This window comes from Salmo trutta, chromosome 14 (assembly GCF_901001165.1).
Source record: "Salmo trutta chromosome 14, fSalTru1.1, whole genome shotgun sequence".
Classification (NCBI taxonomy): Eukaryota; Metazoa; Chordata; class Actinopteri; order Salmoniformes; family Salmonidae; genus Salmo; species Salmo trutta.
Genome location: NC_042970.1, coordinates 1,376,080 through 1,402,711, shown reverse-complemented (window position 1 = coordinate 1,402,711; position 26,632 = coordinate 1,376,080). Strand labels below are relative to the sequence as shown.

Sequence of the window (26,632 nt, the reverse complement as noted above, 5' to 3'; positions counted from 1 at the left end):
CCATTTATCGGATCATCAAGAACTTCAAGGAGAGCGGTTCAATTGTTTTGAAGAAGGCTTCAGGGAGCCCAAGAAAGTCCAGCAAGCACCAGGACTGTCTCCTAAAGTTGATTCAGCTGCGGGATCAGGGTACCACCAGTACAGAGCTTGCTCAGGAATGGCAGCAGGCAGGTGTGAGTGCATCTGCACACACAGTGAGGTGAACTTTTGGAGGATGGTCTGGTGTCAAGAAGGGCATTTTCGCTGATGAATCCCCTTTCCGATTGTTTGGGTCATATGGAAAAAAAGCTTGTCTGGGGAGAAGCCATGGTGAGCGCTACCATCAGTCCTCTGTCATGCCAACAGTAAAGCATCCTGAGACCATTCATGTGTGGGGTTGCTTCTCAGCCAAGGGAGTGGGCTCACTCACAGTTTTGCCTAAGAACACAGCCATGAATAAAGAATGGTACCAACATCCTCCGAGAGCAACTTCTGCCAACCATCCAGGAACAGTTTGGTGACGAACAATGCCTTTTCCAGCATGATGGAGCACCTTGCCATAAGGCAAAAGTGATAACTAAGTGGCTCGGGGAACCAAACATTGATATTTTGGGTCCATGGCCAGGAAACTCCCCAGACCTTAATCCCATTGAGAACTTGTGGTCAATCCTCAAGAGGCGGGTGGACAAACAAAAACCCACAAACTCCAAGCATTGATTATGCAAGAATGGGCTGCCATCAGTCAGGATGTGGCCCAGAAGTTAATTGACAGCATGCCAGGGCGGATTGCAGAGGTCTTGAAAAAGAAGAATCAACACTGAAAATATTGACTCTTTGCATCAACTTCATGTAATTGTCAATAAAAGCCTTTGACACTTATGAAATGCTTGTAATTATACTTCAGTATTCCATAGTAACATCTGCCGAAAATATCTAAAGACACTGAAGCAGCAAACTTTGTAGAAATTTATATTTTTATCATTCTCAAAAATGTTGTCCACGACTGTATAAATAAGGGGGATACAATCTTTCCCGCTCTGCAGATTCTGCTGTGAGGAGGCAGAGTCATTAGATCATTTATTTTGGTATTGTCCATATGTAGCTCGTTTTTGGTCACAGGTCCAGGAATGGCTGAAGAATTGTAACATTTGCCTAGAACTAACGCTGCAGATAGCAATACTGGGTGATTTGAAAAGCCATAGTAAAGCTGGGTGATTTGAAAGCAAGTAAAACTAAATGCATGCTATTCCGATCGCTGCCTGCACCTGCTCGCCCGTCCAGCATCACTACTCTGGACGGCTCTTACTTAGACGACGTGGACAACTACAAATACCTAGATGTCTGGTTAGACTGTAAGCTCTCCTTCCAGACTCACATCAAATATCTCCAATCCAAAGTTAAATCTAGAATCGGCTTCCTATTTCGCAACAAAGCCTCCTTCACTCATGCTGCCAAACACACCCTCGTAAAACTGACCATCCTGCCGATCCTCGACTTCGGCGATGTCATTTACAAAATAGCCTCCAATACCCTACTTAACAAGCTGGATGCAGTCTATCACTGTGCCATCCGTTTTGTCACCAAAGCCCCATATACTACCCACCATTGCGACCTGTACGCTCTCGTTGGTTGGCCCTCGCTTCATACTCGTCGCCAAACCCACTGGCTCCAGGTCATCTACAAGACCCTACTAGGTAAAGTCCCCCCTTATCTCAGCTCACTGGTCACCATAGCAGCACCCACTCGTAGCATGCGCTCCAGCAGGTATATCTCACTGGTCACCCCCAAAGCCAATTCCTCCTTTGGCTGCCTTTCCTTCCAGTTCTCTGATGCCAATGACTGGAACAAATTGCAAAAATCACTGAAGCTGGAGACTCATATCTCCCTCACTAACTTTAAGCACCAGCTGTCAGAGCAGCTCACAGATCACTGCACCTGTACATAGCCCATCTGTAAATAGCCCATCCAACAACCTCATCCCCATACTGTATTTATTTATTTATCTTGCTCCTTTGCACCCCAGTATCTCTACTTGCACATTCATCTTCTGCACATCTACCATTCCAGTGTTTAATTGCTATATTGTAATTACTTCACCACCATGGCCTATTTATTGCCTTAACGTACCTCATTTGCACTCACTGTATATAGACTTTTTGTTTTCTTTTGTTCTACTGTATGTTTTGTTTGTTCCATGTGTAACTCTGTGTTGTTTGTGTCGAACTGCTTTGCTTTATCTTGGCCAGGTCGCAGTTGCAAATGAGAACTTGTTCAACTAGCCTATCTGGTTAAATAAAGGTGAAATAAATACAATTGTCAATTAATAATATAATTATTTTAGCAAAAATGTTTAATTTACAATCTGTAGAAACAATGAGAATAGAAAGGTTCAGTACTTTTGTGAAGCATCACAGCACAGTTGAAAAACATATGGCCAATAGAAATCCAAAATGGATGGTGTTGAGAGAAAGATGGGAGGGGTTGAATGGAGCTTAAGAGTGGGACTAATAAGATAAATGTAAAACATACTGGTCTGTAAAATGTATATAGGTTCAGAAATTGTGAAATAGCACAGTTACAAATAGAAATCAAACTGGATGGACATCAGAAAGAGGGAAGGACTAAAAACAAATAAAATATAACTATTGTAAAATAGATGGTGTCTGTAAAATGTTTATAAGATGAATAAACTGAAGGTAGAAGCCTAAGTGTTATTGTTTATTAGTTTACTCCAATTGGGGGAAGGGTGGTAGGGTGTGCAGGGAATAATGAAGGTATACACAAATAAATAAATAAATAAATATATATATATATATATATATATATAGGAAATGATGCAGACAATCACATTGATGGAAGCAACAATCTAGCCGGAATATTAAAGCTGACCCCCCCCTGAGAAACAAGAGGTAAAAGGGTGGGAATACTGTGTCTGGCCACTCTAGCAAAAAGGCCGAATTGCTTATTAAAAGGAATTATTGACTTGCCTAGTTAAATAAAGGTTAAGTGTCAGTGACCAAGGCCCTTCTCCCCTGATTGCTCAGTTTGGCCGGGCGGCCAGCTCTAAGAAGAGTCTTGGTGGTTCCAAACTTCTTCCAATTAAGAAAGATGGAGGCCACTGTGTTCTTGGGGAGGGGGGGGAATAGTGTGTGTTTGATAGAGATAGTTACAACACTGTATATACACATAATATGACATTTGAAATGTCTTTATTCTTTTGGAACTTCTGTGAGTGTAATGTTTACTGTTTATTTCACTCATCAACTTCACATGTTTTGGCAACGTTAACATACGTTTCCCATGCCAATAAAGCCCCTTGAGTTGATAGACATACACAGTACCAGTCAAAAGCTAACACCTACTCATTCCAGGGTTTTTATTTATTTGTACTATTTTCTAAATTGTAGAATAATAGTGAAGACATGAGAACTATATAAGTGTTTAACAAATCAAAATATATTTTATATTTGAGATTCTTCAAATAGCCACCTTTTGCCTTTATGACAGCTTTGCACACTCTGGGCATTCTCTCAACCAGCTTCACCTGGAATGCTCTTCCAAGAGTCTTGAAGGAGAGGAGTGTACCTTAATCTCTATACAGAGAGGAGAGGGCTGAGACTCTACCTTAATCTCTATACAGAGAGGAGAGGGCTGAGACTGTACCTTAATCTCTATACAGAGAGGAGAGGGCTGAGACTGTACCTTATTCTCTATACCGAGAGGAGAGGGCTGAGACTCTACCTTAATCTCTATACAGAGAGGAGAGGGCTGAGACTGTACCTTATTCTCTATACAGAGAGGAGAGGGCTGAGACTGTACCTTATTCTCTATACAGAGAGGAGAGGGCTGAGACTGTACCTTAATCTCTATGCAGGGAGGAGAGGGCTGAGACTGTACCTTATTCTCTATGCAGGGAGGAGAGGGCTGAGACTGTACCTTAATCTCTATACAGAGAGGAGAGGGCTGAGACTGTACCTTAATCTCTATACAGAGAGGAGAGGGCTGAGACTGTACCTTAATCTCTATACAGAGAGGAGAGGGCTGAGACTGTACCTTAATCTCTATACAGAGAGGAGAGGGCTGAGACTGTACCTTAATCTCTATACAGAGAGGAGAGGGCTGAGACTGTACCTTATTCTCTATACCGAGAGGAGAGGGCTGAGACTCTACCTTAATCTCTATACAGAGAGGAGAGGGCTGAGACTGTACCTTAATCTCTATGCAGAGAGGAGGTCTGTGTTCTCTGCTGCAGCAGCAGCAGGAGGAGAGCTGGGTGAGGTTAGGCAGACACAAGGCACATCCACTCAACGTATCCATCACTTTGTCACAGCGAGACTCTGCCATGACATAGAACACAGACAGCGTTGTTGTTATAACACATTCATAACAGGCTTTGGTGACAACATTCTATAAACACATACACAAATTTACAGTCAAAGACATTAGGGGCAGGTTTCCCAGACTCCTATTTAGCCTGGCTGTGGACAAAAACAAAAAACTCAATGGAGAATCTAATTTCCTCATGGTGTTGTGGAATATGTCGTTTCCTCCTATTGTGTTGTGGAATATGTTATTTCCTCCTATTGTGTTGTGGAATATGGCTACGTCCCAAATAGCACCCTATTATCTTCATAGTACACTGCTTTTCATTGAATGAGCCAGAGGAAAGGACTGCCTCCTTTGCGACTGTAGAATATAGAGCTGAAACCTCTACACTACAGACATAAACATAGTCATCAACTAAAAAATAACATTCTACAGTCGCAAAGGAGGAATTTCCTCTGGCTCATTCAATCAAAAAGCAGTGTACTATGAAGGAAATAGGGTGCTATTTGGGACGCAGGCATGATAAAACCTGAAACATGTCAAACCCTGATAATAAAGTAAAGACAACACGTACCTGGCCTTTCCTGCTGGACCTTCAATGACAGCTGGCGGACAAAGTCTAATGGGAGCTTCACAGCCTCCTGCAACAACATGGATTAACTAATGAATTAATCTACATCATTAATCTATACCATTAAAATCTATATCAGGGAACATAAGAACTGACTATAATCTCTGAAGTTTGAACTATTTGACTGCCATATGGAACTAATAAAGTACTTCCATTTCAAATAACAGCTACCACGCTAGCGGCTTGAGGCCGCTACCACGCTAAAGGCATGACGCCGCTACCACGCTAACGGCATGACGCCGCTACCACGCTAACGTCATGACGCCGCTACCACGCTAACGGCATGACATGACGCCGCTACCACGCTAACGGCATGACATGACGCCGCTACCACGCTAACGGCATGACACCGCTACCACGCTAACGGCATGACACCGCTACCACGCTAACGGCATGACACCGCTACCACGCTAACGGCATGACACCGCTACCACGCTAACGGCATGACACCGCTACCACGCTAACGGCATGACACCGCTACCACGCTAACGGCATGACACCGCTACCACGCTAACGGCATGACACCGCTACCACGCTAACGGCATGACACCGCTACCACGCTAACGGCATGACACCGCTACCACGCTAACGGCATGACACCGCTACCACGCTAACGGCATGACACCGCTACCACGCTAACGGCATGACACCGCTACCACGCTAACGGCATGACACCGCTACCACGCTAACGGCATGACACCGCTACCACGCTAACGGCATGACACCGCTACCACGCTAACGGCATGACACCGCTACCACGCTAACGGCATTACATGACACCGTTACCGCTACCACGCTAACGGCATAACATGACACCGTTACCGCTACCACGCTAACGGCATAACATGACACCGCTACCACGCTAACGGCATAACATGACACCGCTACCACGCTAACGGCATAACATGACACCGCTACCACGCTAACGGCATTACATGACACCGCTACCACGCTAACGGCATTACATGACACCGCTACCAAGCTAACGGCATTACATGACACCGCTACCAAGCTAACGGCATTACATGACACCGCTACCACGCTAACGGCATTACATGACACCGCTACCAAGCTAACGGCATTACATGACACCGCTACCACGCTAACGGCATTACATGACACCGCTACCACGCTAACGGCATTACATGACACCGCTACCACGCTAACGGCATTACATGACACCGCTACCACGCTAACGGCATTACATGACACCGCTACCACGCTAACGGCATAACATGACACCGCTACCAAGCTAACGGCATAACATGACACCGCTACCACGCTAACGGCATTACATGACACCGCTACCACGCTAACGGCATTACATGACACCGCTACCACGCTAACGGCATAACATGACACCGCTACCACGCTAACGGCATAACATGACATGACACCGCTACCACGCTAACGGCATAACACGACACCGCTACCAAGCTAACGGCATTACACGACACCGCTACCACGCTAACGGCATTACACGACACCGCTACCACACGCTAACGGCATTACACGACACCGCTACCACGCTAACGGCATTACACGACACCGCTACCACGCTAACGGCATTACACGACACCGCTACCACGCTAACGGCATTACACGACACCGCTACCACGCTAACGGCATTACACGACACCGCTACCACGCTAACGGCATTACACGACACCGCTACCACGCTAACGGCATTACACGACACCGCTACCACGCTAACGGCATTACACGACACCGCTACCACGCTAACGGCATTACATGACACCGCTACCAAGCTAATGGCATTACATGACACCGCTACCAAGCTAATGGCATTACATGACACCGCTACCAAGCTAATGGCATTACATGACACCGCTACCAAGCTAATGGCATTACATGACACCGCTACCAAGCTAATGGCATTACATGACACCGCTACCAAGCTAATGGCATTACATGACACCGCTACCAAGCTAATGGCATTACATGACACCGCTACCATGTGGAGGAAAAGGCATCATGCTGTTTGCAACAATATCTTACTCCATTGTGGATGAATTTCTCCCCCAGCAGTGGCTTCATGACATTTTGACTATAGTCAACTATGTTCTGTATGTGGCGGAAAGCTTGTTCTGTTGTCTGGAAGAGAAGAAACAGACCGTAAAGAGAAATTAGGTTTATGTAACAATCCTGAGTGTGTTCATTTTTCATAGTTATGGATGATGCATACTTGTGTTTGTGGCTTCGCTTGCTTGGTTGATACAAGCAGTCAATGAAAGCCTTTAACTCCAAGCTGGACTTTCTCGGGCCTTTTTAACACAAGACTTCCCCTTCCCCATTAGAGGATGAAATGCAAAACTAAGGGGCAACTTCACCCTAGCCTGGCTCCCACCAGTGCTGATTTCCAAAATCAAAATGTATATCAAATTCCTTAGAAATTATCACAAGGAGTTTATTAATGTATTTATCCAACCTTTTAAGTCAGTTAAGAGCACATTCTTATTTACAATGACGGCCTATCCCCCCGGCCAAACCCAGACGACACTGGACTCCAAATCACTGCCAGATGTGATACAGCCTGGATTCGAACCAGGTACTGCAATGATGCCTCACTGAGATGCAGTGTCTTAGACCACTGCGCCACTCGGGAGCCCAATTGAATTGAGTTGTTAATTAACCATATGACACTAAACGTTTCCCAGAATAAACCCGTCCTAGACATATGGTAGTACATTTGTTACCAACCAAGTTACGGTTGGAATGTTTATTAACTAACAAGTCTACTGAGACAACTTCTGTTAGATAGGATTTTCTAACCTTATGTGAGTTTTCGGCATCTTCTGTAGAATACTTCAGTAGCCGAAGGACTCTGGCGTGCTGGATAGGACAGAGGAGAGAGTTGTTAGGATTCACAAAGTTGTATTTATTAAAAAAAAAGGTATTTAAACATAAATACGGTGGAGTAAAATGTATTTGCTGAAACCCACTTGATAACTCGGCAAGGTTAGATCGCTAGCTAGCTCGTTTGACTTCCAAGGCATCAAAGACATGCAGCTAAGTTTAGTTAACGTTAGCTATGACGCTAACGTTAATTGGCTAGCTTGTCACCTAGCAACTGGTGTGGAAAAGTACAAGAACAAGAAGACTTCTAGTGAAACTATCTTGTAGCAACTAAAGCAAACAATATTTAACTTTCCACTGCTAAACATGGACGGCGACAGACAACTTGGCCAGCTAGGTATTAGCTCTAAGCTTACTAATGTTAGCTAGCTAGCTGCATATGCTACTGTAGCTAACTAGCTCACCTGAACATGAGAAACCACTAGGCTTTTGTTGCCCTCCCCGTGGTATTTCCAGTCGTTCTCGTCCATTTTATCCAGTTCCATAACACAACTATGCGATGTACGCAAATGTATATCTCTGGATAAACTCCCAATAACTTTCCAAGGCCAACACACCACAAGTTCCGATGTTGTAACAATAAGTTCAGCTACTGACACCAAGACAGTGCTACCACAGATAGTTCATTATTAAAAAAAAAAAATGTTTTGCTGCAACTACCGGTTTCTGGAGGATGTCCCGCCCACTGATGTCGTCTTCTTCTTCGGTGAGGTTTAACGGCGGTTCATTACCGCCCCCAAATGAAGTGTAGTATAGATACATTACACTTAGTGATACAAAATGATATACAATAAAAATATACATCTATTTTTAATTACCCTTCCAACTAACCCTATACTCATTAAATCCCATCGCCTTATTCTACTACTTTAACCCGATCTGATCCTACCACAGGCCAATGACCAGAGAGGACGGGACACCACTCAACACACCCTGTCAACTCGTCTGAAGTCAAATCTCACACCCCCAAGTGCTTCTCTGTAGCTGCCACCACATCATCATATTTTCTGTGATTTACGTTCAACCTCTGCAGTACAGTTGGTAACCGTTGCTATGAACACTATACAGTAAGCCAACATTAATGAAGCCCTCAGCTCTGGAACAGATGATATATTCACAGGGATCCTCTCAGAATACCGTTGATCCATCCTCCTCTACTTTCTTCAATGCCTCAGCAATACAGTACAACACCTTCTGTACTACTCTGACCATGGCCAACTCAACCTGCCTCTCTCTCTCGCACAGGACACCTCCGATCCTCAGCAACAAACTGAAAATGGTCCACCCACACCGAAAACACTCACACACTTTTTTTTTAGATGCACAATCGAGAGCATCATGTCGGGCTGTATCACCGCCTGGTACGGCAACTGCTCCTCCCATAACCGCAAGGCTCTCCAGAGGGTGGTGAGGTCTGCACAACGCATCACCGGGGGCAAACTACCTGCCCTCCAGGACACCTACAGCACCCGATGTCAAAGGGCAAAAAAGATCATCTAGGACAACAACCACCCGAGCCACTGCCTGTTCACCCCGCTATCATCCAGAAGGCGAGGTCAGTACAGGTGCATCAAAGCTGGGACCGAGAGACTGAAACACAGCTTCTATCTCAAGGCCATCAGACTGTTCAACAGCCATCACTAACATTGAGTGGCTGCTGCCAACATACTGACTCAAATCTCCAGCCACTTTAATAATGAATAATTGGATGTAATAAATGTATCACTAGCCACTTTAAACAATGCCACTTTATATAATGTTTACATACCCTACATTACTCATCTCATATGTATATACTGTACTCTATACCATCTACTGCATCTTGCCTATGCCGTTCAGCCATCGCTCATCCATATATTTATATGTACATATTCTTATTCATTCCTTTACACTTGTGTGTATAAGGTAGTTGTTGTGAAATTGTTAGACTACTTGTTAGATATTTCTGCACTGTCAGAACTAGAAGCACAAGCATTTCGCTACACTCGCATTAACATCTGCTAACCATGTGTATGTGACCAATAAAATTTGATTTGATTTGACATGGGCACCCCTACAGTTGACACACATTCCTCTGTCCCATGTCCTCCTGCACACTTCCCATGTCTTGGAATCTCCCTCCTACACACTGCTGTGACATGACCATACGCTTGGCACCTAGAACACCGCAGTGGATTTGGCACAAAAGCTCTAAACAGCATAACTCATATATCCTAACATTACTTTATAACAGTGAATGTCATCTATTCATTTACTCGTAGTATTTATAAGTAGAAGCCATATCAGCCAGGGAAACTAATTGTGCTCACTTTATGATAGAACATTCAGATGTGTCTGCCTGACTGTGGGGCTCTTTACCTGAATTATTAGGATTTTCTTGTAATCACAACAACACTACTTATTTTGCTCAAATAGAGATATAATTAAATGGTGTTTTCTTTGAAAAGATGGGCCTGGCTGAGAACAGAACATTCAGTTGAACATTCTGCCTGAGTGTGGGACTATTTACTGCAATTTCTGGATTATTTTGTAAACAAACGACACTATGTATACAATAGTATGTGGACACCCTTTTTAATTAGTGGATTCGGCTACTTCAGCCACTCCCGTTGCTGACAGGTGTATAAAATCGAGCACACAGCCATGCAATTTCCATAGATAAACATTGGCAGTAGAATGGCCTTACTGTAGAGCTCAGTGACTTTCAACGTGGCACCGTCATATGACGTTTCGAACAAGTCAGTTTGTCAAATTTCTGCCCTGCTAGAGCTGCCACGGTCAACTGTAAGTACTGTTATTTCATCTCCTTTTGTTCAGGCCAGTCCCATATTCTTTCAGTTTAGTGAGGTAAAGCAAAATTGAATCAGCATATGCACAGAGATACCATGATGAGATCCTGAGGCCCATTGTGGTGCCATTCATCTGCCGCCATCACCTCATGTTTCAGCATGATAATGCACGGCCCCATGTCACAAGGATCTGTACACAATTCCTGGAAGCTGAAAATGTCCCAGTTCTTCCATGGCCTCCATACTTACCAGACATGTCACCCATTGAGCATGTTTGGGATGCTCTGGATCGACGTGTACGACAGCGTGTTCCAGTTACCGCCAGTATCCAGCAACTTCACACAGCCATTGAAGACGAGTGGGACAACATTCTACAGACCACAATCAACAGCCTGATCAACTCTATGCGAAGGAGATGTGTCGTGCTGCATGAGGCAAATGGTGGTCACACCAGATACTGACTGGTTTTCTGATCCACACCCCTACCCCCTTTTTTTTAAGGTATCCGTGACAAACAGATGCATATCTGTATTCCCATTCATGTGAAATCCATAGATCAGGTACTATTGAAATTGTTGCATGTTGCGTTTATATTTTTTGTTCATTGTACAATATTTCAGTGATACTTCTGTGCTGATAAGCCTATTCTTTGCCATGTTATTGCCCTATTCAGACAGGTATTACTAGAGACGTTGGTTTTGTAATTATTATCGAAGCACGTGCGTTATTCCAGAAGACTATTCACACAGGATTAGTTAGTCTCTCCAAACTGCCCCCTGTAATTCTTAATATTTTCAAAATGAATTGACACTTATGACGGAAGCTTGGAGGTTTTTCATGTAGGCGTGAAGATATTTAACGTCACGTCTGGACGCTGCACTGATAACTTGTGCTTGGCTGCCAGATGGTGCACCCACAATATTTAAATTGATGAAGTGTGATCATAATCATTATTATAGCGATCTGTCCATGGTAGACGTCCTTCCTAATAACAATACCCCACATCCTGCTGATTTGAGCTACTGAACCGTATTTGCACTTGACTGTGTTTATGGATGAGAAAGGGAACTTGCCATTTCCAATAAGTTTAGCAGGGATTGTGCTTTGCGATCTATTGCCTAGGACAGGCCTCTCCAACCTTGTTTGTGGAGAGCTGTAGGTTTTCACTCCAACCCTAATCTAGAGCATCCGATTCAATAATTAGCCTAACTCGTTGATAAAATGAATCAGGTTAAATACAACTGGGGTTGGTGCAAAAACCAACAGGAAGGTAGCTCTCCAGGAACAGGGTTGGAGAGCCCTGATAGGACATCAACAGCCAGCCAGGGTTTCATTAAATAAGTTATAGGCAATGCTTTTTATTGCACATTTAGGCCAAATTATACTGATGCAATTGTCAATATTCAACTTCAATTCACTGGCACAATGAAGAATAGCTTAGCCATACTCATTGATCGCCTAATAAATACTTTATTAAACTTTTGGTGAATTTACGAGGCATTGCTCGTCAAGACATTGTTCGATACATATGACCAAGATATAGCCAATACACATGGTTCTGACTGTCTGCCCCGATCCTCTCTCTTCCTCGCCTGCTCCTCTGTCCCTTGGCCAGCAACATACCACCCTGCATCACACTACAGGTTTGCCTCTGAAGCTAAGCAGGGTTGGTCCTTGTCAGTCCCTGGATGGGAGACCAGATGCTGTTGGAAGTTGTGCTGGAGGGTCAGTAGGAGGCACTCTCACCTCTAGGCTAAACATTTTTTTTTAAAGAATCCCCAGGCACATTGCTCTGTGTAGGGTGCTGTCTTCAGATATAATATTTAGTGATTTATGGCACTTATTGTAAGAGTAGGGGTGTTAACTCTGGTGTTCTGGCTCAATCCCTAATCTGGTCCTTGTTACAGGGATTATTTTACCTGTTAGTGGGACAACATCCCCACCTAGTGGCCTTCATGTGTACTGCGCCGTGTGTTTGTACTATGGTTGCATTGTGGGGCATTCCATGGTAACGTGACTGTAGTATACACGTGACATTACTAAAACACATATAGTCCTCATGGTAGCTTCCTATTTGCTCTTTTAACTCCCCTGTAACTATGGTCCAGGTTGCTGCTGTAAATGAGACTGTGTTCTCAGTCAATTTATCTGGTTAAAACATTTTTTTTTGGTGTGAAATTTGTTGTGTATTGTAATGTTTGTAAAATACATACAACTGCCTTCATTTTGCTGGACTCCAGGAAGAGTAGATAATGGGGATCCATAATAAATACAAATATCCCGTATGCTGAAATAGTAGCGAGAGTAAGTTGCTGCATGTAACAGCTAAGGAGAACATAGCAGCGCTAAGACTGCCTGTTTGTGTCGTGCTTATGTTTGCAATACTGACAACGAAGTTTGTATGAACATGTCCGTAAATTGTCTAAAACATAGCTGCAAAAACGACTAAGGACGGAGGAGAGACATCAGATATGTAGGTCGCGGAGTGGGCACTCAGCTACAATTTCTTTTTTAAATACAATAGTTTTTTTTGTTGTTTCTTAATACCTGCCTTACAATAATAATGCATTTATTTGAATTACAGTGTTTTGTGTTGAAGTTTTTTTCCCTTCGTATTCTAAATGTTCCCAGATACCTTCATAAACACAACCAAATCATTATTTTTGCAATAGCACATATGAAATTTGTAATAATAAACTATGTTAGAATGCATTGGTTCAGAACGGGATTGCTCGATTTTGCATGACTCTGGGACAAAATTATATGAAGATGCAGTAAAAAAAAACTAAAAAAACTAAAAAAGGACCATATGCATTTCATGTAAAATAACAAGCCAATAATAATCTCCCAGGAAAATTTAACTAACAACAGCAAGATAAATGTCCATGAATATTTCACGTTCAGTTTTGATATTTGATCCTGCGTGTCATGATGGCGCCTGGTGTGGAGACAAACTCTACACCTGTCTGGTCTGTTGGTAGAACAGCTGGTTCATTGATTACCCGAACCGTAGTGAATTTGATTGAGATATTAAAAGTCAATAAACCGTAGTGAATTTGATTGAGGTATTGAAAGTCAATAAACCGTAGTGAATTTGATTGAGATATTAAAAGTCAATAAACCGTAGTGAATTTGATTGAGGTATTGAAAGTCAATAAATTCCTCTAGCCTACCTATCTTTTGATTAATTAGCTGTCAGCTGGTCGAAATGGCTGGTTGAGGGGTGCAGTTTTAGCTTGTTTGTATAGCTAAACAAATAAACGAGAATAAAAACTAGGTTTTAACCAAAGTATTAACAACGGGTTCACATCTAAACTAGTTACTTTTACATTGTTCAAAGATGTTATTTTGATAATCAAATGTATTGCGCAATATATCTGCCATTCCGTGTATCACATGATATTGTACACAAGCTAGTTTGTAACTTTACCCACCGTGTAAAACATTACCCAAAGCCAACAGTACCGTGGTAGCCTCTGCAGGCGCAATCCTGGGCTGGAAAGTAAATGGCAGCACTGCAAATAAATACATTGCTAATTCGTGGGACAGCCTAATCAACTAATCTAATGCTACTGCAATTTCTCCAAAAGCATGTTTTTGTTGTCATTTGTCACTTGAGTGGCCTCTACTGTCGTAATGTGGTACTGAATATGTATTTACTTTATTTAACTACAGTTAAGAACAAATTCTTATTTACGATGAAATCCTACCAAAAGGTGTGCTGGGGGGATGGGGGCTGGGATTTAAAATAAAATAAAAAACACACATCACGACAAGACAGACAACACTACATAAAGAGAGACCTAAGACAACAACACATGACAACAACATGGTACTGTAGCAACACAACATGGTAGCAACACAACATGGTAGCAACACAACATGGTAGCAACACAAAACATGGTACAAACATTATTGGGCACAGTCAACAGCACAAAGGGCAAGAAGGTAGAGACAACAATACATCACACAAAGCAGCCACAACTGTCAGTAAGAGAGTCCATGATTGAGTCTTTGAATGAAGAGGTGGAGATAAAACTGTCCAGTTTGAGTATTTGTTGCAGCTCCTTCCAGTCGCTAGCTGCAGTGAACTGAAAAGAGGAGCGACCCAGGGATGTGTGTGCTTTGGGGACCTTCAACAGAATGTGACTGGCAGAACGGGTGTTGTATGTGGAGGATGAGGGCTGCAGTAGATATCTCAGATAGGGGGGGGGAGAGAGGCCTAAGAGGGTTTTATAAATAAGCATCAACCAGTGGGTCTTGCGACGGGTATACAGAGATGACCAGTTTACAGAGGAGTATAGAGTGCAGTGATGCGTTAAGACTCGACTGTCTTGCAAGTGTCTTCCAAGTTTGTCGCCTGAACATTGCTATGGCGAAAGCAAGTCCTTCATGTCATTTATGGCCATAATTTTATGCTTAAATTAGTAGGTTAACATAAATTGACAGTGAAATATTTGAGTGAACATATTTTATCTCCGGGTATGAGGGGAAGAGACATTACAGGTGAATCCACCGTCCTCCCTCAGGCAGATATCAGACCAAAACAATTAGATCAAATCAAATTTATTTATATAGCCCTTCTTACATCAGCTGATATCTCAAAGTGCTGTACAGAAACCCAGCCTAAAACCCCAAACAGCAAGCAATGCAGGTGTAGAAGCACAGTGCCTAGGAAAAACTGCCTAGAAAGGCCAAAACCTAGGAAGAAACCTAGAGGAACCAGGCTATGAGGGGTGGCCAGTCCTCTTCTGGCTGTGCCGGGTGGAGATTATAACAGAACATGGCCAAGATGTTCAAATGTTCATAAATGACCAGCATGGTCAAATAATAATAATCATAGTAGTTGTCGAGGGTGCAACAGGTCAGCACCTCAGGAGTAAATGTCAGTTGGCTTTTTCATAGCCGATCATTGAGAGTATCTCTACCGCTCCTGCTGTCTCTAGAGAGTTGAAAACAGCAGGTCTGGGACAGGTAGCACGTCCGGTGAACAGGTCAGGGTTCCAGCAGGTCTGGGACAGGTAGCATGTCTGGTGAACAAGTCAGATGTAAAAAATAAATAAAAATAAAAACACCTGCATAAACAAGTCACGGCTTAGCGATCTACGGTCTTATAGCAGGGTATTCTATAACACGTTTAAAAAGCTAATCAAATTAGTATAGATGACCAACAAAAATAGTCGTACATTCTGTAATCTGTATACTTCCAACCACAGGAGGTTGGTGGCACACTAATTGGGGCTCGTGGTAAAGGCTGGAGCGGAATCAGTGGAATGGTATCAAACATGATTTAATGCCATTCCATTGACGCTGCTCCAGCCACCAAGGTCCAGAGCTATGTCTGTTCTAAAAGACACTACATGGTAAATCTGACGTCTGCATTGGGCCGTGCAGTATTTACGGTGATACGGCCCCACTGCAGAAGTCAGGATATTCATACTTCTTGCGGTTCGCCGAGCAGCGCAGAGGTGTCGAGAAGGAAGGTGTCAAGGAAGTGAGCTTGTGTTTACACAAGACGTCCCGTTAACGAGAGGCGCAGGTGTTGCGTTTATATTTTGTTCAGTTAGAAGCAGACCACAATAACAAAGATGGGCTCTAGAAGAAAACGAAAGTTATAAATCCTAGATTTACTTGATGAGCGAGAAGAACGGTGTGCTGGTGTTACAATACGATGGAGACGTTGCAGAATAAATGACATACGTGTTAATAGGGAGGAACAGCTTTGTCTTTCAAGATTATTCAATATTTATCTGGATACATGGACTTCCATATAATACAGAAACAATATGTCTTAGGTTGAACCTAACAAACCACAATGAGGATTATTACAGTTTTTATTATTAATCGAGGCAAGTCAGTTGAGAACAAATTCTTATTTACAATGGACGGCCTGATGGAGTTGAACATCTCTAATACATCATCAACAATATGATGGAGTTGAACATCTCTAATACATCATCAACAATATGATGGAGTTGAACATCTTAGTTCAGAACGTCCAACACTCAGAACATGTTCCCTCTAAGCTGCATGACTGCCATCCAGAAGACATTTTAGCGCGTGCAGAGAAGCACGAGATTCAACTTCACTCAACTTTCTGGAGTTTCCTCTGATAATAATGGTATGGGAATAATAATGCATTTTTATTTTGTAAAGTGGTCACCTCCTTGTCTGATGGACAAGTGGATAAACAGGTTAATGCCAAGCCTGCATGTTTCTTTTGTTCCAAAAGTCTCATGGAACGTAGGCTTACTTGCACATTCATCTTCTGCACATCTATCACTCCAGTGTTAATGCTAAATTGTAATTATTTCACCACTGTGGCCTATTTATTGCCTTACCTCCCTAATCTTGCCTCATTTGCACACACTGTATATAGATTTTTTCTATTGTGTTATTGACTGTACGTTTGTTTATTCCATGTAACTCTGTGTTGTTGTTTGTGTCGCACTGCTTAGCTTTATCTTGGCCAGGTCGCAGTTGTAAATGAGAACTTGTTCTTAACTGGCCGACCTGGTTAAATAAAGATTTTTTTTTTTTTTAAATACATTGAACACCACACATTAGCTGCTACTGTAGGCTGAATGATAGAACAGCTATTTCCATGTTAAAATGTGTATGAGATGCATTTCTCCATTGCTTTTGATGGTAGACCACTCTGGTAGGCCTACATTATGATCAAATAGCCACAGTAGCCTACTTGGCCACTGTTAGAACTGTAACTTAAAGCAGGTACAGCCTCAGTGTTCACAGTAAAACTGTAACTTAAAGCAGGTACAGCCTCAGTGTTCACAGTAAAACTGTAACTTAAAGCAGGTACAGCCTCAGTGTTCACAGTAAAACTGTAACTTAAAGCAGGTACAGCCTCAGTGTTCACAGTAAAACTGTAACTTATAGCAGGTACAGCCTCAGTGTTCACAGTAAAACTGTAACTTAAAGCAGGTACAGCCTCAGTGTTAACAGTAAAACTGTAACTTAAAGCAGGTACAGCCTCAGTGTTCACAGTAAAACTGTAACTTAAAGCAGGTACAGCCTCAGTGTTCTCAATAAAACGTGCGCCGGAAGTGGCACAGAAATATACTTTCCAAATGCACTGTATTTTCCAGGAATATTCTTATCATGTTTCCGATTGTATCAAGAGTATTTTCAGATTTCGTTAATACACTTCTGCTACTGTTATCCTCACCTTTGGTCTAATCTAATCCTTTCAATTACTACAAAAGGTTATGCATGTTTTTCAAATTTATTCTGTAAGAAACATTTCAATTTAGCCCATACAGGCCAATTCCCACGAGTGTAAAGGGTTATTATAAACCGGGTGGTTCAAGCCCTGATTGCAATAATGGCTGCCGTTTTACTGGCTCCTCACCAACTGTGCTATTTTGTGTGTTTATTCGCATTGTTTGTAACTTATTTTGTACATAATGTTGCTGCTACCGTCTCTTATGACCGAAAAGAGCTTCTGGACATCAGAACTGGGATTACTCACCTCGAATTGGACGAGGAGTTCTTCTTCGATGAGTCGGATGGTAGGGATATACTACGGACACCAGGCCCAGATCCCCATGATTCTCATATTATTTGTAATTTTGTACATAATGTTGCTGCTACCGCCTCTTATGATCAAAAAGAGCTTCTGGATATCAAAACAGCGATTACTCACCTCGAACTGAACGAAGATGTTTTTATTTTTCTGAGTCCGACGAAGGATATACTGCTTCTCTGAGACGAGGCCCAAATCCCTGTCATTTGTGCGAAGAAAATATGGAAATACAGGGGGCGGAGTTTAGGGTGCCTTGTGAGAATTGATCGGCGAGTGGGTAACCTGCCTCTACCATCCATTCTATTGGCCAACGTGGAATCACTGAAGAATAAACTGGATGATCTCAGTTCCTACAAACGAGATATTAAAAACTGTAATATCTTATGTTGCATCGTTCGTGGCTGAACGACGACACAGATAATATACAGTTGGCTGGGTTTTCCGTGCAAAGGACAGAACAGCAACGTCTAGTAAGATGAGGGGTGGGGGGGTGTGTCTATTTGTCAATAACAGCTGGTGCGCCATGTCTAATATTAAGGAAGTCTTGAGGTATTGCTCGCCTGAGGTAGAGTACCTCATGATAAGCTGTAGACCACACTATTTACCAAGAGCGTTTATCTATATTTTCCGTAGCCGTCTATTTACCACCACAAACTGATGCTGGCACTAAGACCGCACTCAATGAGCTGTATAAAGTCATAAGCAAACAAGAAAATTCTCATCCAGAGGCAGCGCTCCAAGTGGCCGGGAACTTTAATGCAGGCAAACTTAAATCCAACTGAAATCTCATTTCCACCAGCATGTCACATGTGCAACCAGAGGGAAAAAAAACAACTATAGACCACCTTTACTCCACACACAGAGACACATACAAAGCTTTCCCCTGCCCTCCATTTGGAAGATCTGACCATAATTCTATCCTCCTGATTCCAGCTTACAAGCAAAAACTAAAGCAGGACCAGTGACTCGTTCAATACGGAAGTGGTCAGATGACACGAATGCTACAGGACTATTTTTCTAGCTCAGACTGGAATATGTCACGGGACTCATCCAATGGCAATGAGGAGTATACCACTTCAGTCATCGGCTTCATCAATAAGTGCATCGATGACGTCATCCCCACAGTGACCCTACATACATATCCCAACTAGAAGCCATGGATTACAGGCAACATCCGCATCGAGCTAAAGGGTAGAGCTGCCGCTTTCAAGGAGCAGGACACTAGTCCAGATGCTTATGAGAAATTCCGTTATGCCCTCAGATGAACCGTCAAACAGACAAAGCAAACAGACAAAGCACAGGACTAAGATTGAATCCTACTACACCGGCGCTGATGCTTGTCGGCTGTGGCAGGGCTTGCAAACTATTATGGACTACGATGGGAAACAGCCGCGAGCTGCCCAGTGATGCAAGCCTACCAGATGAGCTAAATCACTTCTATGCTCGCTTCGAAGCGAGCAACACTGAAGCATGCATGAGAGCACCAGCTGTTCCGGAAGACTGTGTGATCACGCTCTCCATAGCCGATGTGAGCAAGACCTTTAAAACAGGTCAACATACACAGATGGATTACCAGGACGTGTACTCAGAGCATGCATGAACCAACTGCCAAGTGTCTTCAACCTCTCCCTGACCGAGTCTGTAATACCTACATGTTTCAAGCAGACCACCATAGTCCCTGTGACCATGAAAGCGAAGGTACCCTGCCTATATGATTACCGCCCCGCGGCACTCAGGTCTGTAGCCATGAAGTGCTTTGAAAGGCTGGTCATGGCTCACGTCAACACCATCATCCAGGAAACCCTAGACCCACTCCAATTCGCACACCGCAGATCCACAGATGAAGCAGTCTCAAATCGCACTCCACGCTGCCTTTTCCCACCTGGACAAAAGGAACACCAATGTGAGAATGCTGTTCATTGACTACAGCTCAGCGTTCAACACCACAGTGCCCACAAAAGTCATCACTAAGCTAAGGACCCTGGGACTAAACACCTCCCTCTGCAACTGGATCCTGGACCTCCTGATGGGCCGACTCCAGGTGGTAAGGGTAGGTAACAACACATCCGCCACACTGATCCTCAACACTGGGGCCCCTCAGGGGTGCGTGGTTAGTTACTCTTCTGTACTCCCTGTTCACCCACGATTGCATGGCCAAGCACGACTCCAACACCATCATTAAGTTTGCTGATGACAACAGTGGTAGGCCTGATCACCGACAACGATGAGACAGCCTATAGGGAGGAGGTCAGAGACCTGGCAGTGTGGTGCCAGGACAACGACCTCTCCCTCCACATGAGCAAGACAAAGGAGATGATCGTGGACTACAGGAAAAGGAGGGCCGAACACGCCCCCATTCACATCAACGGGGCTGTAGTGGAGCAGGTTGAGAGTTGGTTTCCACAACACCAACAAACTCCAAACACACCAAGACAGTCGTGAAGAGGGCACGACAACAGCTTTCCCCCTCAGGAGATTGAAAATATTTGGCATGGTTCCCAGATCCTCAAAAAGCTCTACAGCTGCACCATCGAGAGCATCCTGACCGGTTGCATCACCGCCTGGTATGGCAACTGGTCGGTATCTGACCGTAAGGCGCTACAGAGGGTAGTGTGTATGGCCCAGTATATCACTGGGGCCAAGCTTCCTGCCATCCAGGACCTATATACTAGGCGGTGTCAGAGGAAGGGCCAAAATAGGGAACCGTTCCCTAAAATCGTCGAAGACTCCAGTCACCCAAGTCAGGCTGTTCTCTATGCTACCGCACGGCAAGCGGTACCGGAGCGCCAAGTCTAGGTCCAAAAGGCTCCTTAACAGCTTCTACCCCCAAGTCATAAGACTGATGAACAGCTAATCAAATGGCCACCCGGACTATTTACCACCCCCCACTGCTCCTCGCTGTTTATGATCTATGCATAGTCACTTTACCCCTACCTCCATGTACAAACTACCTCGACTAACCTGTACCCCCGCACATTGACTCTGTACCGGTACCCCCCTGTATATAGCCTCCACATTGACTCTGTACCGGTACCCCCTGTATATAGCCTCCACATTGACTCTGTACCGTAACACCCTGTATATAGCCTCTGTACCGTAATACCCTGTATATAGCCTCCACATTGACTCTGTACCGTAATACCCTGTATATTGCCTCCACATTGACTCCGACCCGGTACCCCCCTGTATATAGCCTCGTTATTGTTATTTTATTGTGTTACTTGTAAATTTGTATATTTTTTATCTTTAGTTTATTTAGTAAATATTTTAACAATTTCTTAAACCGCATTGTTGGTTAAGGGCTTGTATTTCACGGTAAGGTCTGTTGTATTCGGCACATGTGAAATACAATTTAATTTGATTGGCTGAAAGCCGTGTTATATCAGACCGTATACCACGGGTATGATAAAAAAAAAAATGTACTGTTCTAATTACGTTGGTAACCAGTTTATAAGCATTAAGGCACCTCTGGGATTTGTGATATATGGGCAAAATACCATGGCTAAGGGGTGTATCCATACAGTCCGTGTTGCGTCGTGCATAAGAACAGCCCTCAGCCGTGGTAAATTGGCCATATACCACACCGCCTCGGGCCTTATTGCTTAAATATATCACAACCAAGATTTCCCATGTGTTTTGGAATCTGAAGTAGGGAGAGGGTAGAGGTACCTCAGCAAGCCTCGACCCGAAGCCTCGAACCCGAAGCCTCGAACCCTCGAACCCGAAGCCTCGAACCCGAAGCCTCGAACCCGAAGCCTCGAACCTGAAGCCTCGAACCTGAAGCCTCGGTGGGGAGCCATTTGAGTCATACACTCTGATCTGCTTGGACGCACCATCAAAGGCCAGTCAAATATATATATTTATTACATACATGTCGTATCTCATGAGACCATATGACATGACATGGAAATTAGTCTGAGGTCTTCAACATGTCACATATCTCATTACGTGGACACGCACCTAAAGGATGGTTCCCTTTCTCAGAATCAACACACACACACACACACCAAAGAAGAATAACTGTTTTTCTGAACATCCTGTTTGGGTTGTGAACATCCTGTTTGGGTTGTGAACATCCTGTTTGGGTTGTGAACATCCTGTTTGGGTTCTAAACATCCTGTTTGGGTTCTAAACATCCTGTTTGGGTTCTAAACATCCTGTTTGGGTTCTAAACATCCTGTTTGGGTTCTGAACATCCTGTTTGGGTTCTGAACATCCTGTTTGGGTTCTGAACATCCTGTTTGGGTTCTGAACATCCTGTTTGGGTTCTGAACATCCTGTTTGGGTTCTGAACATCCTGTTTGGGTTCTGAACATCCTGTTTGGGTTTAGAGTTGATAAGGATTTAAATACCTTCACAAATAAATAACTACATTTAAAAATCAGGAGAGTAAAGTAATTCAGTTCAGTCAATCTGCATTTCATACCTTCAGGTAACAAGACAGAACACGTCCGCTGTTAGTCCAACTGGGTAACCAGGAAATCAAATCAAAGTTTATTTGTCACGTGCGCTGAATACAACAGGTGTAGACCTTAGAGTGAAATGCTTACTTACAGGCTCTAACCAATAGTGCAAAAAAAGGTATTAGGTGAACAATAGGTAGGTAAAGAAATAAAAACAACAGTAAAAAGACAGGCTATATACAGTAGCAAGGCTACATACAGTAGAGAGGCTATATACAGTAGAGAGGCTATAAAAGTAGCGAGGCTACATACAGACACCGGTTAGTCAGGCTGATTGAGGTAGTATGTACATGTAGATATGGTTAAAGTGACTATGCATATATGATGAACAGAGAGTAGCAGTAGCGTAAAAGAGGGGTTGGCGGGTGGTGGATGGGACACAATGCAGATAGCCCGGTTAGCCAATGTGCGGGAGCACTGGTTGGTCGGCCCAATTGAGGTAGTATGTACATGAATGTATAGTTAAAGTGACTATGCATATATGATAAACAGAGAGTAGCAGCAGAGTAAAAAGTGGGGTTGGGGGGGGGGGGCGGACAATGCAAATAGTCCAGGTAGCCATTTGATTACCTGTTCAAGAGTCTTATGGCTTGGGGGTAAAAATGGTTGTCTGCTGTTAGTCCAACTGGGTAACCAGGATGCGAATGCATACATGGTTTTCACTAATTCAGACAAAATGTTACAGTGGTGTACGAGGGGAGATTATAGACATTACATTAATTACTATGCTTCTAAAATACTGTATACTCACATAGGTCTCCGTTTCCGTTTCCAGCTGGGCAAACCTTGTGTATATATAGATCTGTTGAGCTGAAAAAGAAGTGACGAACATAGCTCTTATGATTTGAAAAAGTGTTTTCATGACCAAATTTTTGACATCGGTGACGGTAAGACTACGTACATCGTTTACAAACTCATCTCCCCGGTCAGTGATGTTGTCCATGATGATGTCCAAAATCAAGAAGTTTGTTGGTCACTATTGAAGCGATCTCGGTTCCCGATTTGCACTCCAAAAGGTTCAGCAATCACCCATTTGCTGAAGAGGTCAGTCATGGTTAGGGCATACTGGTTACCAGCCATGGTTCAAGACTCGGCCAAACTGAGCAATCGGTGGAGAAGGGCCTTGGTCAGGGAGGTGACCAAGAGCCCGATGGTCACTCTGACAGAGCTCCAGAGTTCCTCTGTGGAGATGGGAGAACCTTCCAGAAGGACAACCATCTCTGCAGCACTCCACCAATCAGGCCTTTATGGTAGAGTGGCCAGACGGAAGCCATTCCTCAGTAAAAGGCACATAACAGCCTGCTTGGAGTTTGCCAAAAGGCACCGAAAGGACACTGTGAGAAACAAGATTCTCTGGTCTGAAGAAACCAACTCTATGGCCTGAATGCCAAGCGTCACATCTGGAGGAAACCTGGCACCATCCCTACGCTGAAGCATGGTGGTGGCAGCATCATGCTGTGGGGATGTTTTTCAGTGGCAGGGACTGGGAAAGTAGCCAAGACAATGTAGGAGTGGCTTCGGGACAAGTCTCAATGTCCTTGAGTGGCCCAGCCAGAGCCTGGTCTTGAACCCGATCGAACATCTCTGGAGAGACCTGAAAATAGCTGTGCAGTGACGCTCCCCATGCAACCTGACAGAGCTTGAGGGGATCTGCAGAGAAGAATGGGAGAAACTCCCCAAATACAGGTGTGCTAAGCTTGTAGCGTCATACCCAAGAAGGCTTGAGGCTGTAATCGCTGCCAATGGTGCCATTACATTTGCGTTCCAAATTTCACCATATTCACTATTTAGGGCACTACAGAGCCCTGGTCAAAGATGCCCTAAAATCAGGAATAGGGTCCCATTTGGGAATCGTATGTTTTTATACTTTCTGTGAATGTTGACGAAGGAAAACCTTTCTTGATGTAGGAATATTCTGTTAAAAAAAAGGGTGATTTTTCAACAGTTTTCCTATGATTCCGTTTCTCTCAGTGAGTTTTTACTTGAATGTGTCCAACCCATTAAAATTACATTTTCACATTAACATCAATATATTCTGACTAGAAAACTCTTGGAGCAAACAACTATTATCATTATACCAGCCTGAATGCCAGTCTGTTCGTGCCATCACGCCAACTCCTTGTCTTGCCATTTGGCTTGACAATGAGATCGAGTTGACAAGAGCACAAAACAGATCTGGGACCAGGCTAAATAAAGTACCATCGTGACAAGAGTTGTGTGGGGGGGGGGGGGGGGGGAGAGAAAGTGTGTATTTGCCATTTAAACAGATTGGTATTTATTCCTGATAAAATAACTTTTAAACTACATACAGTATGGCATGTACTCATTTCATAGTCAAACAAGCAGACACAAAATGTAATATGGCTGACAAGGTGCTCACAGCCTGAAGTCACATGAACAGACACATGCTACATACCAAAATGGCACCTTATTCCCTACAGCAGGGTTTTACCAGACTTGGTCCTGGAGACCCCAAAGGGGGGGAACATTTTGGTTTCTATTTGCCATAGCACTACACAACTGATTCAAAGAATCAACTCATCATCAAGCATTGAATCAGCTGGGTAGTGTCAGGGAAAAAACCAGAACGAGGACCGAGATAGGGATACCCTTCGCCTGCATTATGGTACTACTTTTAACCAGAGCAAAGCAGTGGACTATTACCACTAGATAGGAATAGGGTCCATTTGGCATGCAGCCAACAACAAAAAATATACCCTGGGCAACAAATTCCAACAACAAGAGGGTTGTGTTAAAAAAGTGCAACAACATATTGAACGCAGATAGAAATGCAATCAATTGGACATGATTCTTTCCTCAACATGTCTGTTCTATATAACATATTTCTATTCGACTTTCCTTCCTGGACAGAACCCCTGACTTGTCACTATCTGACTGTTCCTTCCTGGACAGAACCCCTGACTTGTCACTATCTGACTGTTCCTTCCTGGACAGAACCCCTGACTTGTCACTATCTGACTGTTCCTTCCTGGACAGAACCCCTGACTTGTCACCATCTGACTGTTCCTTCCTGGACAGAACCCCTGACTTTTCACTGGCACCCTATTCCCCATTTAGAGCACTTACTAGGACACTGGTCAAAAGTAGTGCACTATATAGGGAATAGGTTGCCATTTGAGACATGAAAATTGACTGAGGCTATACAGAGAAAGAAGCAAAAGAGGTCACTTATAGAAAGAGATTTGAAGGCATTTCATTCAGCTTGGTTCACCTGTAAGGCTTGGTGCAGAAAGCTTTTAAATGATCTCACAGCATGAGTGGAAACACAAGGCGCTGGCACTTCACTTGACACCCAGTGTCATAATACGTCATAACCATGTCATATGTCCTAACAGCTGTCATAACACCTACATAGTAGTGTCAAAACCCACATTTATTCAAATTAGTTTTTTTCTGACAAGAAGTTCTTTCATTTGAAAGTTTGTTTTCTTAAATCTTTTGTTGTTGTTGTCGTAATGAATTCCTTAAAGTCATGTTATTTCATATTTTAAATAACTTGTAGAAAATACACTTTATAACACTGTCATGAAGCATTATGACCATCATAATCATATAAGCCAGATAGTCCTATCACGTACATGACCTTACGTCAGTCATCAGTGGAAAAGAGATTGTCCTGCTCCTGAAACCTGCTCCTGTGTTCATCCCAGTCATCAGAAACAGCACTGGGGTAGGTGCATGTCTGACGTCAATATGACGGCAATTTCAGAGAATATTATGTAACATTTTAACAAACTGTTGACCAGTAGGCTCTGATGTAATGGAGTGCTTTGCCTTGTGTTGTAGGTTTGGACTCTTATGGAGGTGTCGTAACCAGCCTTAAAATAACACAATATATGTCACAACAGGTCTAAGTATGTCATGACAGTGTTATGAACATGTTATGACAAGTTATGTCAACTGTTATGACAATGTCATAACGTGTTATGATGCTGGGTGTCAAGTGTTCGCCACAAGGCGTATTATAGTGGACGTTTGACATTCCTAAAAACGGGCTGTGTCA

At 43.4% G+C, this 26,632-nt stretch overlaps 1 protein-coding gene across 3 annotated transcripts in view; it reads right to left on the bottom strand.

Annotated features, from left to right (window-relative positions):
• LOC115207217 (inositol-pentakisphosphate 2-kinase) overlaps positions 1-14,189 on the bottom strand; it is a 36,527-nt gene extending 22,338 nt beyond the window's left edge. For 2 of the 3 annotated variants that reach the window (XM_029774191.1, XM_029774192.1), the window contains exons 1-5: positions 8,218-8,464; positions 7,730-7,789; positions 6,956-7,051; positions 4,880-4,946; positions 4,189-4,316 (exon numbers count right to left, since the gene is read on the bottom strand). In XM_029774191.1, the coding sequence (XP_029630051.1) occupies positions 4,189-4,316; positions 4,880-4,946; positions 6,956-7,051; positions 7,730-7,789; positions 8,218-8,298 (432 nt within the window). In that variant the 5' untranslated portion in view covers positions 8,299-8,464. Of the gene's footprint in view, positions 1-4,188; positions 4,317-4,879; positions 4,947-6,955; positions 7,052-7,729; positions 7,790-8,217; positions 8,465-14,036 lie in introns of those variants that run through there. The other variant, XM_029774193.1, reaches the window with a different exon arrangement.
• Between the last annotated feature and the right edge of the window lie 12,443 nt (positions 14,190-26,632).